Here is a 14,915-nt window from a genome sequence, read left to right on the forward strand (position 1 = left end):
GGGGATGGATGGCACTCACCTCCCTCAGCCCGGCTCTGTGGTCAAGCGAGCAGGTAGAACAGGATGGGTGTTTCTGTTGTGTTCAGGACACTTGCTGATGTGCAGGTGAAACTCAGGAGGTTTGCAGTCTCTGGGCAGGTATTGCTTGTGCCTGGGTGCAGGGCAGTGAGCAGCTGAGGGGAGATAACCAGCAAGATAACTAGACACCCCCCACAAACCTCTTTTGTCTTACATGCCTACCACAATAAAAGGATTATTAATTTTCTTTACCACTCTGGCAGATAAAGCTAACCTCTCTTTGAAGGTAATTTGGCAGCTATCTAGGCCTTTTAATGAAGGTGCTGCAAGCAGAGTGGTTTTTTGGCAGCTCCTTGCTGGTGTCTTGCAGAGTTTGAGGGAACTGATCCCCCCTTGCGTGCCCTGCCTCCCCCAGATTCCTTTTGATGCCATCTTTCTTGTGGGACACTGAGGTGTACTTCAGGATACTGGCAAAAAGTCCTTTAGAAACAGTTTTGGGCTTTTTGACAAAAGAATGATATTGTAAGTTATCTTTGCTGACAGAACAATCTGTGAGCTTTAACACTCAGCAGTTTTACACCAGACTTTTGGTAGATGTGATGGTAGATCCGAAATTCAGTTCAGAGCTGTTGACTAACTCCAGTTGAGGCCTTTTGCCAATGTCTTAGGGATATCCCTGTATCCATTGCTATAAAGTTCAGTATAAAGTTGATGTTAAACTGCTTTTCATCTTTCTGATGGTAGCAACATTTGAAATAGATGTATATACTTGCATTTCTAGTTACTGTACTTTGCTCTAAGTCCTGGTTTTTAGAAATATGACTGCTCTGACTTTTAGCCTTCAAAAGTGGTTTTCTTATGAAAAAATGTTAGTATAGAAAAGAGTTGTCCAAGAGTAACAATTGGTCTTTGAGTACATGCAGGAGAGTGCTCTAACATGATCACCCCTTTGATAACCTTGCTCTCTCTGGACTGAGGTCACCATAGTATTAATTGCCTTCCAGATAAAATTCCCTTTTTATTTCTGCTTTAGAAGGCATTGATAGACTTATCATGTAAAAGCATCAATTTCAATGGACATGTAGTAGATGCTTCTGCAAGTGCCAGGGGTTTTAAAGGTAGCTTTGAAGTTGAAGAACTGAGCTGAGAGTTCCTGCCTGACTTGTAGAGATATATCTTTCATGATGTGTAACTGAGAACAGGTAAATAATTACCTATGGTGCAGGTCCTTAGAGTACTTGGCACAAAATTGTTTAATTATTTCAAGGGCTGTGTTTGAAAACAAAGCAGTCATGCAGCACTTGACTGGAGAACTAGTAAAATGGTTTGCCTACCTCCATTTTCTCTTTTTCCCTTCAGATAATAAGATTTTGATGAAGAGTTGGCTGGTAGCTGGGGTGTGGTGTGTGGGGGTTTTTTTATTGGTGTGTTTTTTTGCTGTTTGCTTTTTTTCCCTGAACTATTCTCTTTTGAGGGCCACATCCCTTTTCGTGAGGAACATACTTGTTTCTACAAGGTTCCTTCTCAGATGAGAATGGTAAGACTTATCTGATATGGTTGAAATAACATCAAGTACAATGCTAATTAAAAGTAAGGTAATAAAGGTTGGAAAGATTCTTCAAATACTTTAAACTATATATATGTTTTCCATGCATCTTTTTCTGAGTGCACAAGTAAATTAATTTCCAAAAGAATGCTCAGCATTTGAAAGTACAGGGAAGTTTATTTGAAAATTAAACAAACTGTGCTCGTGCAGTCAGAGATTGGCCCATTGGTTGGTGCATGGGTTGCCCTACTTCTACAAGTGGCATATTTTGAAATAAACAAGGTAACTGTTAGAAAGGACAGCCAAGCCCTAAGGAAGAGGAAGAAATGTTCTTGTATTCAGTTTATTAGCAAGAGACAATCTCTCTGGCTCTTCAGCTTGGGGTTCCCCTCTTGTGTTGAGGTCTGTGTTGTTCATCTCTTTTGGAAGCAGAGACTCATTGGTCTCCCCTCCAAGCAGTCATGATGTGAGGAAACTAATATATTTTAAGATTGCATCAAGAGATCAGCCTTTAAAATGTGCTAGAATCTTCACAATCTCTTAATTGGGAATAATGAAGGTTATATTTTGTATATATTCCTATGAGTTCAGCACCTAAGATTTCAAGAAAACCTCAATTACTGCAAAATGCTTAATAATTCAGTACAGCTATCCATCCTAAATGTTCACATAGAGACCAAGATCTTTTGAGCAGAGAGAAGTTCAAATGGACCAACAGAGCAGAGAAAAATATGCTGTAGCATCACATGTGATTTGGTCAGCGACAGCTTTGATCCAGAATTTTTTATTTTCCATTTCAAAAAACGTTCCTGACCAGCCCACTGGGCTTTGCATTGACCTCAGCTGCACTGACAAAAATAAAATTTGTAATTCCTAATATCACAAGGGAGAAAGAATATGTGTGGGCATGGACTGCAAGGCTGCGACAGAGCCCCAGCAGCACAATTGCAGTCCCCACAGTGCAGACTCAGCACAGTTTGGGGTACATGAGCTGGCCTTGAATACTTGACAGAGTGGTAAAAATGCAGTGACAGAGTGGTAAAAAAATGCTTTTACTCCTGTTGCTGCAATGGCAAGAAACGTGTGGAGGCAGAGTGAAGCAGCAGAGTTGTCTTTGCCTCAAGCCCCTGAGCATCCAGGGCAGGATAAACACCATCTGCAGTCCCTACAGGTGGTGAGTCCCACCTATGGGCAGGGAGTATTTCAGAGCCTTTGGCTCCAGGTAATTCAATTTCTAGTAATTACCATACTGGAGACAATTTCCAGGAATGAAGTGTGTGTAAGGAAAATGACAAAAAGGGGCACCACCACTACAAACATAGGGAACTGAGAAGAAAATAACACTTTTAAACATTTTTAACGTTCTGCTTCATTGGATATCTATTCTGTTTGAATAAACAATTATATATATTCGAATCAAAATTACTTAATCAATTTAATCAATAAATTGTGGGTTAAATAATTTTGTTCATACCTACCTTAGAGTGGCATGTTTAACATTTATGTAACTGATATGCTTGGTAAGACAATTGCAATGTAGATTCAGTGGCTATAAATTTTAAGAGAAAAGTGTTAAGCATACTTGCCTGGAAGAAAAAGATAAAGAATTTTTCTGTAGGCCTTTTTTATGCAACCAGGGTTCCATGACCTGTCTTCCCTAACAAAGGTAGTACAAATAAGGAGTAGGCATACATGAAGGAGTAGAAAAGCTTTCCATATGCTGAGGTCTAATGAAAGCAAAATAAGACTGGTTAGAAGTTACTTGATTTTTTCATTGGGATGAAGTTTAAAAGCTTGTTATGCTTTGTCATGCTGTATATTTGTTTATGTGTCTGGAAAGCTGTTTTTTTGGATAGGAATAAAAAAGTCATGCTTCAGGACAAAACATGAAAGCAAATTATTATTATTATTATGCCTACTGAGAGAAGTTTCAGCACTGTACATAAAAACAAACAAGCTTCCCACACACACACACATACACTTTAAAGCTTTGTATGTGAACTGTAAATTGCTGCCAAGGAAAGTGCATGTTTTTATTTTAGTTGATATATTTTAATTGGATTTTAAGTAGCTCATGAATAAACTGCCTTACATTAATATATTGTCTCTCAATTAGAATGTGTACAAACATCTGAACTGTGTAGTGATGAGATTGATGGGCATTATTCAAAAGCTGAGAGCTGCAGCCTCTCTTCTGCAGTATTCTCCCCTTCCTTTTCTACATGTGTCTCTGTGATTTGGTTTCTGATTTGGGGGTCATTCCCCAACATTTTATGATACCTTTTGATAAAATTGTTTTCTCATTTAAACTGTTTTAAAAATTCACTATTTTCTACTGTTTTTCCTGAAATACTCTTTTTTTTTTTTTTTTCAAGCAGCAGCCTGGGTGTAATCACTGCTTTATCTGCTTGTGTGGGGTCTTGGGGAGAGGAGAAGAAAGAAGGGCTTCCATCCTGCCCTCATTCTCTGCTGCATATGCCAAGCATCCTGGTACAAAACCAGCTCTCCTCTCTTCTCCTGAACAGAAGCAGTAATTCAGGAGTAGGAGAAGGCACCCTGCAGCCCTAAGGAGGGCCTGAGCAGCATGGCAAACAAACATACAAAATAGCATTACAAGGGTGCAGCTCTTTGCTAGCAGTTGTTCAGCTTTAAGTTATTTAATAATGTGAAGGGTGGTTCCACAGCTTAATGGGCTGTTAGCTAAATAACTACAGGTAGCCCTGTGAATTTGCACAGCCACTCCCCTTCTCCTTTAATTATCCAGTTTTATCATGTTTTCCCATCTATGCCTCTGCTCTGCTTTTGAAGCTGGTTTTCTTACCCAGATGCCTCCGTCTCATCCTTCGCTCTGCTACTCCAGCATGAAATGCAGAGGTGTAAGTGGTACAGATGAGAGTTGCAGTAAGCTCTTGTCTACCTGTGAAGCAGAGAGCTTTAGAAAGCAGTTGTTGCTGACAGGCTACCTAGTGGTTTTGCTAAATGTTGCAGGGATTGACATTTCATGCAAAAAAACCCAGAAACAGTAGGTTTTCTCCCTTGCCCATGAATAATCCCATTGATGTTCCACTGAATAGTCAAAGAAGGAGAGCTAGCAAATTCAGATTACTGCATATTTATATTATTAATTCCTCCATTATTCTGCTAAGAAACAACAGAGCACAGTTTCTCTGAAACTAAGACAGAATGCAGAATTGGTTTTCACTTAATTGGCTCTTTTGAGACAAGTCTCTTTGAGAAGCAGGATGTTGTTAGTCCACTGTGTAAAGACAGTGTAACAATACACTTAACACATAGTCCAGAAACAGCTGTATGCAGGGGCTTGTATTTGAGGGGTAAAAATACCCTCATGGCATTCAAGTAGAAATGAGAATTTATACAATTGCAACTTTGACAAGAAGTCTGTACTAGCACATAAAGTTAGTCAGTCATTGAACATTTAATATCAAAATGTCCAGTGGAAATAATCATTGTCTCATAAAGACATAGGTTAACTTTCATTTAAAGTCTGTTTCCATAGTCATGGTCTTCCTTCATTCTTAGAAAGCTAATAAAGAGTGAGAATAGGGTTCACTGAGCATGAAAAATACAGGATTTGGCTTAAAAATTGAGATGTAGTCAGTAACATATAGTGGAGTTTTCTTTCCTTTTCCTGACACCAGTGTAAGTTTTAAGTACTTTCAAAAGTGTTTGTAATTATGTTAAATATTTGTAAGACTCATTTTCCTAAAGATGGTATCATATAAATGTAACAGATTACAAATTATCTTCACCTTTAATTGTCTGTTGTTGGGTGAGGTTCAAGTTTATAGGTGAGACAGTTCAGTGGGGCGTTAGTCTTGCAGTTGCCATCTGTTGAAATTTTATCAAGATTCTCATCACTGCTTAAATTCAGTCTCATAGCATGGAAAAGTAGCTAAGAGTCATCAAATAATTGTGTAGTGTTAAGATTTTAAGAAGCAAAATGAGTCATGGTGCTCAGCCCTTCAATGCAATTGGTACCTGAAGGAAAGAGTGTCAGGACAGATATTCTGTTCAGGCGAAAATAGTGTAAGGGAGTCCTTAACTGTGAACCAGTTTCATCCTCAACATTTTTAATCTGTGTGTTTTGCTTTGTGTTTCAAAAACAATGGCAGCATCCAAAACCTCACAGCAGCATTTCCCAGCACAGTCTACCCTCATGAGGAGGGTCTTTCAATTTTACTTGCAGGCTGACTTCAGTTTTGACTCAGGAGGACATTTGTAAACATTTGTTAGTCCATTCCTGTTTGACATTTCAGCATGTATATGAATAATTTGCTCAAAGCCTTTAATCCTTAGACTTTGCAAAGCAGAGGGTAGTTAGCGATGACGATGATGATTATCTGATGCAGACAAGTGGACATTTCTTTAAGGATCAGCATCCTATGCAAAGCAGCGTTTTCAATCCTTGCATCATCCAATTTCCATTTGCAGTTTTGGCTTTAATTTCAGCAGCTACCTTGTTGTGTCCTTTACACAGTCTTGACAGAGAGAACCAACCAAGGCCACTGTTTCTTCAAATTATACCTGTTATTGCTAAATGCAATAGCTTTGCTGCTGCATTTGCAGGTTCATGCTAGAAAGGAAAATCTGTAAAGAAAGACTGTATTTATGAAATGATTTTATGTGTAGGATCACTCAAAACATTAAATCTGGAAATTGTGAAAGTAGGGAACTGCATAGTACTTCCCTTGTCCACCCCAAGGCGATTATCAAAACACCAAATAGCAGCACAAGGGAAGGCCTCTACAGAATGCTGGAGAACACTTAAATACCAAGGTAGATGTGCTTGGTACTAGCAATTTGCATCAATTTTCACAAAACCTACCTTTTTCTTGAGGTGTCCAAAATTAACTAGGAGATCGCATGTCAAGCAGTTGGGCATTCCATGGCACTTGCAAAAGATCATTTAAAATATCAATTAAAAAGTTACCAAACTTTTGCAGGTGAAGAGTAACTTTTTGTGAATACTTTCTGTATTTTCTGTTAATTTATTTTGCGGATTAATAGCTAACTCTGCTCCCATCCCTATTATCTTACTGCAGTTTTTCCTCAGTAGTATTCCCCTGGAATCCTTATCAGAGGGACCAGACAGTCCTTGGCCCACTGCAGTTAAAAGCAGCAGAGCCAGGGGCACATGGCTGCCTGGAATGTTTGAGAGAGCAGCTCTGAAGTGCTGGGAAGCAGCTGAAATTGGATCCAATGAAATTGGCTTTCATTGTCATGAAAGCCACCTCAAAACTTGTACTGTGCCTAAGTTGTGGGTACTATGCACAGGGGTGGTCCTAGCAGGCAGAAACATCTTACAAACTCATGAAAAAACACTTATTTCTGTCAACAGCCCATCCCTCAACATTATTCTGGATAATAAAGCAAAGCAAAATGCTTAGTTGAATTTTACAAATATGCAGGTACTGACCTGGTAAGATTTCTCTGGTAAGGTATGTGGTTCTTGAAGTTCATATTCATATGAAGAAGGATATATATGAAAACAAAAGCCTTATCATAAACTCTAGTTTATCTTCATGGAGATAAAATCTTTCAGAAAATAGCCTGGACTTGAAAAGGCATCTCAAGCTGAGTTTTATTTTGTGAACCTGTTGTAGTACCATACTGCAAAAGATGAGGCAAATACCTAGTACACTTGTTCAGTGTACTGAACTTGCATGTTCAGTGATCTGTTGGTTAAAGTAATTTCTTCTTGTTGCTTAAGAAAAAGTACATCTTTTAAGTCTTTGTTAATACTCCAAGGCTTTCAAAACACTTAACAAGCCTGGCATTTGCAGGCTGGTAATATGTTTTGCATAATATCAATGGCCTGTCTTTGTGGCCCATGGGAAAAAGAAATCTTTTTCTTCTTTGTGGTGCATTCCCCAAGATAATTACAAGTGGAAACACTTTTTGTCTTCTGAAATCTTAATTCCAGCAGCCCAGGTGTTTTGATGAAACTTCCAGTATATATGTAGCCAAAATGGTTTTGCAAAACTTAGCTGCATTTTAGTGGGAGAGTCAGCTGTATTTCTTGTAACTTTATGGAGGCCTTGTTGGACTATATTCAAACAAATGCAAGAAATGCTGTTTGATCTCTTCAGATGGTTAAATTGTGATTCCTGTTAGCACTGCTTTGGCTTGGTGCACCCTGTTTCCTAGTCAACTGAGGATGAAGTTGGAGGAGCTGGCAAGGCTATGATATTTACATAATGCCTTTTTTTCCTGTGAACCCTGAATGTGGATGGAAACAGCCTCTAATCTTCTTAGTGATCTAAGCAAAGATTGAATGCTTTGGGTCAAGCTGGGGTTTTGGATAGGCTCAGTTAGGAAAAAAAAAAATCAGAAATCCCAGCTCTTCACAATGATTGCAAATGGAAATATTTACAGACTGAGCTAGTTAATGTTTTAGTAGTTGATAATATTTTTATTATTTCACCAGTTTGCAAATACCACATAATCTGTTTTGAGCCATACTTTTTGAGACTTCTTGGAAGCAGAACAAACAGCCCTTGTGTTAAGCTCTGGGCACTGCTCGAGTTCATTCCCCTTAGGGTAGTTTTAAGTTGTATCATGAGGCATGAAAAGGCAAGTGTCAGAATAAGCATACAACCTCAAAATGACTGGGAAGAACTCTATACATGATCTTAATCCTTCTTGCACTACTACCACCCTGACATGGTAAGAGGAGGAGCTCATTAGGTAGTTGTCCTTTCATATCTCAGTTATTAAAACATACTGACTGGGATTTTTGTTGTGTGTTACAGAAACATAGCTTTTTAAACACTACTACCATAAACTTAAAGATTTTAAATTTTTTAAAGTGGATAAATATCCTGAACTCAGTCTAGAAGTGACATTTCATGCTTGATTTGCCTTGCCTGCATAGATTTTGTGGTATTTCATGCAGAAGTTACAGCATGTCAGGGGTTCTGAACCAATGTGCAAGTACAGTATATTACAATGAAGGAGAAAAAAATCAGCCTGTCCTATTTACATTTTCCTTTTTCTTCAGGCTTACCTTCCCTAATCCAAAAAACTCATGTTGAGTTGTTTGACTTAATATTACCACAAGAAGTTTTCTTATGTAATGCATCTTCACATAATATAAGATGACTCAGAGACTGATTTCTCAGAACATGAAAGTTAGTAGGAGCTGCTGGCCCTCTTTTAATACCTGCAGTCTAAGGTTTGCAAAGCAAATGGTCAGGTTTTATGTGATTGCTTTTGTAACTTCAGTTCAGCAACAGGCTTTTTTTTTTTTTTTGCTTTACTTTGTGTTTACTGATAGAATCAATATTACAACCATTCCCTGCTTGAACTTGTCACCACTGCATTTCATTAACTTTCTCAATATTTGATGCAAAATGTTTCTAATTAACATGCCTCTGAATAAAGAAAAAAAGGATTCTTAAAAACCTGTGTGCAGTCTGTGTAATAATAAAATTTTATTCTCAGCTATGAAGACTTATAACATTTTATGAGCTTTTTCAAAATTGCAGTTGCTATTATTTTTATTTTTTGTAAGTAGTGTATTTTAGAATGAAACCCTTTGTGTACTATAATTAATAACTAGAAAATGTAAAGCATGGTAAGGCAAGTAAGGACATGATTCATTATTGAGAAAAAAGAGCACAACCATACTCAGAACTGGTTTAATGTTCTAATATTTTCATTAAGGGAAATATTTAGTACATTCTGTCTTTTTGGTATCACTATTGCACACATTAGGAGTGCATCTGTTTGGGTTTTTCTCCCTTTATCTGCCAAGGAGATGATCCAATTTATTTTAAAAAAAAGGAAAAAATAAAAGGAAAAAAAAGGAGAAAAAAAGGAAAAAAAGCAGGGAGTTGGGGGGGTAGGGAGAAAAAGGAAGGCATATGTCAACTATGTCCTTGTGATTATCCAGAAAGAAAATTGAAAAGTATAAGAAAATTTTGGCCATCCACTGTAAAACAGCATAAATTTTGAAGTGGCAGGGATCAAGGGCAATTTCATGAACATGGCTACCTTGCATTTCCTATGTGGAAGAGAAATATATAGGAAGGAATAAAAATACACATACACATATATATAAGCTTTCTATATGGATATTCATTTTTACAACTAAAAGGACATAAATACATAGGGGTACATAATTGGGCTTGTAAAGGTTTATCAAAGGAGCTGACCAAGTCTGACCACTGAGCTCTGTATTGTTATTCTAATGGGAAGAAATAAAAGATAGCAAGGGGCCTATGGCCTCAGAGAGCAGCTTTTCAATGAGATTGAGGCACTCTAAATCTCTTCAGCCCTTCCTCCCTTTTCCCACCCTGGCAGCACGTTCTCCTTGCTCCTTTTTGCCTTCACTTCTGTGAGTGTGTCCATGCCATGAAGGTAATTGTCTCCTGCTCCACTTCCTTCACATTGTTGATTTTTGTCAGGGTGAGTAATCCTCTGAGTTAGGGCATGAACTCCCGTGCCAGCAGGAGGGTATCTGTGGATTCCTACAGCTGGAGGCCACAGCACCACACCTTTGAGTGGCAGTGTGGATTTAAATCAAATTGAAAGCAATATGGAAAAGCAGCCTGAGCTTTACATGCATCGTGCCCCTTGTAACCACAGCGTTCACTGAAATAACAGGAGAGATTTAGACAAGTATGCTACTAGGCTAATTAAAGGCTCTTCTGCTAAAGAGGCTTTTGTCTCAAGCTTTAGTTCTGGAGATCTGAATGTAGCTGTATTTATATAAAAAATAGTTACAATAGACCCACATAAACAAGACCAATTTTATGGCCTTGGTTAAGACTTTTTTTTTTACATATGTACCAGTATATGGCTGTCCATACTCAAGTTTCAGCTTTGGGATTTTTTTAATTTAAAAGTGTTGAGGAAACAAATTAGAGATGTTATTTTATTTTGTCTGTTTTCAGCCAATATTTCCATGTAAATGGTATGTCCACCAAGCTGGATGTCACTCAAACCATTCAGGTTCTTAGTTTGAAATGTAAAGGCTGGTTTCAGTGAAGCATCTCTTGTTGGAAACAGGAGCTGCATGTTTTGCTCTATAAGCAATGCTGGACTGACTGTTCATCAGTAACTGTGAATAATTCTTAGTGATTTGAATAGACTTTCAGAGTTTGACAAGTTTAGCATATATGGAAACACCTGTAGGGTTCCTTTGCATTAGCTATTTGAATTTTTTTTTTCCTTTGCATTAGCTATGCCTGTGTTTGAAAATGTTCATGAGTGTCTGAGATAAAGCAATAAGCCTGTGCTTCCATAGCTCTTGCTGATTTTTAAAATCTTTGTGCTGCTTGAAATAAATCTGATCAGAGTTTCAGCTTGATGATTACACTGTACTTTTTTCCTTGCTTCACCTTCCATCCTTTCATATACCAGTAGGGATACATTTCTCTTCCATGTTCATAGGAATACTTAACACTTACTGTTAAAGCTGGTTTGAATTAAGTATGTTTTCCCAAAATTTGCTAATACAAGATGGCTTGTTTTCACAATTATGTTGAATTATATTCTCCTTGCTCCTTTTTTTTTTTTTTGTTATGAAAAGGCAATGTCTTGGTTTTCTAGAACATGGTCTACCAGTCCCCTTACCATTCCCATAATACTCTTCTCATAAAAAAATGGGAACAGAAGGTTTAGGAAATACACCCCAGTCCCTGACTAAACTTAAATATCTCATGGATGCTTGTGCCCTTAATGTTTGGTTGCATTTACTTTCATGTTATTTCATGCTCTGTAGCATTAATAAAAGCCATGGGGATTGTTTTGATCCTGTTATTTATTTTTCTTCCTAGCTGTGTGCTGCCCACCTGCCAACGCGATTGGAGGCGCCCAACCACTACCAAGCTGTGTGTCGGGCTCTGTTTGCTGAAACAATGGAGCTCTACACTTTCCTGGCCAAAATTAAAAGTGCAAAAGAGGTGAGCAGTCTAAGAAGGTTTTTCTGCTTTTGAGCTCATCACCATGTGAATTTGGTTTACAAAATCACTTCTGTGTGCAGCCAATAGGGACTGTCAGATGCTTGAGGAGATGATCTGTACTTTTCAGGGAGTACACTCCTTCAGCTGAGGTGTTTGGTTTTTTTTTTAATTTTGGTCTGTAACCATTTACATCCCTCAGAATTTGTTATTAATTGTGATGAGTCTATTTGGGAGTAAAGCAGAATATTTTCTTGAAGGGTAACACATTGCATACATATGCCCATTCCTGCATGCAATATATTTGAGTCTAAATTCTTCTCTGGTGTTTTGGGGATGTTATGAAGTGTCAGAGCTTTGCCTGTTCTTCCTCAGCTCATTCCCATGAGGGAATTCTCTTTGCTGAGAATTAGCTGAGATTCTTCTTGCTCGTATCTTGTCCCCAGTCAGCAGCTTCTCTTACATTTTGCTGTGTGATTGGTTTGTTGTCTGTCACATTGGTTTCACAGCAGAGCCAACTTTAGAAATAGAAAAATTTTCCCCTTCAGGTCACAATGCTTATGTTCACTGCTTGTTTGGCTGTTATTGTTGGCTGAAAGGCCATCCCGTGAACCATTGCAATTATCAGGTCTGGCTGAAGAGTGATTTTAAGGTTGATATTTACTGCAGATAGTTTCAGTGATCTGGCCTGCAGAGTGGCCCTGTGAACAATTGTATTAAAAGTCTGGGTGCTCATAACTGGTGGGTGAGGGGAAGGGCAGGAAGGGAAACTCATTTCTCAAAGCTGGTTTCTTCACCAAAGCAAACTTGTCAAGTAGCAACGCTTTCATAATTTTTTTTTCCTTAATAAATCCCTGAAGGATTTTCTTTTCTTTTGTAAGTCAAGGTCTACAGTACCTTTGAAAAGCAGGATAAGATTTTACAGGCTGACCTAAAAATTTTGCTGCCGAAAAAGGCTGAGCTGTTCCACCCATGCACATGTACTCCCACTGTTTCCCTTCTTCTGGTTCTAGGGAACAAATCCAGTAAATATCAAGCAAAACAAAAAGTAAAGGAGTTACTCCTTATCAGGTTAATGAGCTGAATCAGCTCATTAAAGGGTCAGATGAGCCTCAGATGGGTACAAGAGAGCTTTTATCATGTTGATGGTGGAAAATGCAAACTACTCAGAGGTGTAAGGGGCTGCTGCTCTTTCCTTCCTGAGTGAGATGTATCATCCAGGAGGGAGAATCCTTCTGAGATGTTTTTCTGCTGCACAGGATCATATTGCATCTCCACTTCTTCTCCAGTCCTATTCAAACTGAAAGCAATTTTTAAACTAAAGCAGTGTCATACAAGGATAATTTTGGCAATGTCAGCATGACTAAAGAGCCACTTGTTTTCTGAAGTGCCTGTGTTATGGCACATCTGCATCCAATGTCCTGATACAGGAAGAAGCCAGGATACAAGATCTCCATGCTAAAGCTGTCTCCCAAACCTTGACATCAATAATTTCACATCTTGGCTTTTAACTGCTGGATATATTAACTGAGGGACCTGTGCTGGAAACACCTCACTCAACAGCTGTTGTAAAGTCCATGTTGAGGCTCAAGGATAGCACCCTTCAGAGTTCTTTTTTCTCCTCAGAGAGGAATTGTTTCCAATTGTTCTCAAACACCTTGGCCACAGTGAGCAATAATAGGGCATCTTTGTTGTCAATGTCAAAATAAAATATTGTCGCCTATAACCATTTAAAATCGTGTCTTAACAATAATATTTTTAAAATTCTTTTTAAAAGTGGAAAGGCATTTTGAATTTGCAAATTATTTAATCACCTTATCATTGGGCATAAAAACCCAACAACATCTGAACACACCATAGAGAATATTATGAGTTAATCCCAATGAAAGAAGCCATTTGCCTCTCACAGACTATTAGGCATTGATTCAAAGCACATTTAGGTCAAAAGAAGTAATCCTTGTGGACAGAATTTTGGCCCAACTGAATCAGTAAGACTTTATTGCTGCACCTAACCAGGGCCGGAATTTTGACCTTTTGATTTCATTTTACTCTGGATCACTCCCTCAGTAGGCATGTAAGAAATTACCAAGAAAATTATCTTGGAAGCAGCTTTTGGAATCTGAATACTTTGGGTTTATGATGTGCTTGGTCCTTGGTCATAGCTTTTATCTAACTATAGATTTGGAAGGTATTTAATTTTGAAAATAATACAGTGTACAAAATAAAAAATTAGGTATGAAGAACATATGAGGTGGAATGCTGTAAATCTTGTTGCACCATTTTAAAGTGACCTTTATAGTTTATACTTGAGGCAAGCAGGGATCATATGATCACGCTAGGTTTTAGCACAGCCAGTAAAAGCCGTGCTATTGTTTACATGCTTTTCTGTCTTGCAAACACACAGCAGAATCTTAAGTCATGAGGAGTACAGTTAAATACTCTTCTAGTGAATTCCTTTTTTCTTTTGCTTTTGTTGTTGTCATACAAGTAATGGGTATAAAGGAGATAAACACTGAATACTTCAGTAAGAAAATTTTGTTCTCATGGATTTGTGGTGATTCCATTGTCAGAGAACTGGGGGAAAATAACCAAGTTACATACATCAGTTCTAATTTAAAAAAAAAAATTATACTGTGTAATATTGTGGGTTTGACACTAAAGATGCCAGGAATTTTAAATTTTTAGTTTGTTTCAAAAAATAACAGCCTAATTTGGAGAGCGTCCTTTAGATTCCCTCAGACCTAGATGCAGTTGTGGATGTGAGATCAAAATGAAATTAAAAACACCAAAAAAGGGAAAGAATCCTCTGGAATTATTCAAAGTAACTTTCCTGTGGATAAAAATTACTTCGAAATTACTTTGATTCCTTCTAGGGCCACTGAGTGGCAGATGCCACTGTATCTGTTTCCCGGGTACATGAAGTTCATATTTTTTGGTCCATAAATGCTTAAATAGGCAGCTTCACTGTAGTAGAAGGGGGAGAATTTCTATCAGTAAAAATTCACTTGATTGGAGTGAACTAAATCTGACCTATATTATGCTGCAGCCTAGAACAGGTTTAGAGGGAAATAAACTGTGAAAGAGTCAGGGAAAAAATATTGCTGTGATGCTGTTTTCAATTTGGCCCTATAAAGCCTTAGCAGGACTTTGAAAGTCCAGGATTTCAAGAGGGATTGAGTGGTAGGTAGGAGGGGTAGGTTTATAGGCGGTAATGTGTGGTAATACAAATAAATATACTGAGGAGTTACGTGTTCCCCAGTCATCATCTGTCATATAACAAATAGAGCATAGATTCACAAAGGGCTGGGCTGCATGAATTTGGGTGAGTGTGTTAATCAGAGATGATGAAGTGATGAGTGAGCTGTTCACATCATCTCAATGGATGTCAGATAGAATGTTTAAGGCACTTTGTCACATAATTGATG

The 14,915-nt window shown here is 38.0% G+C and overlaps 1 protein-coding gene across 4 annotated transcripts in view; it reads left to right on the top strand.

The window, feature by feature from the left end:
- SPIRE1 (spire type actin nucleation factor 1) overlaps window positions 1-14,915 on the top strand; it is a 128,340-nt gene that overhangs the window by 66,248 nt on the left and 47,177 nt on the right. For all 4 annotated transcript variants that reach the window (XM_066561419.1, XM_066561403.1, XM_066561411.1 and 1 more), the window contains exon 4: window positions 11,368-11,493. In XM_066561419.1, the coding sequence (XP_066417516.1) occupies window positions 11,368-11,493 (126 nt within the window). The remainder of the gene's footprint in view (window positions 1-11,367; window positions 11,494-14,915) is intronic.

The sequence above is a fragment of the Molothrus aeneus genome, chromosome 1 (assembly GCF_037042795.1).
Source record: "Molothrus aeneus isolate 106 chromosome 1, BPBGC_Maene_1.0, whole genome shotgun sequence".
NCBI lineage: Eukaryota > Metazoa > Chordata > Aves > Passeriformes > Icteridae > Molothrus > Molothrus aeneus.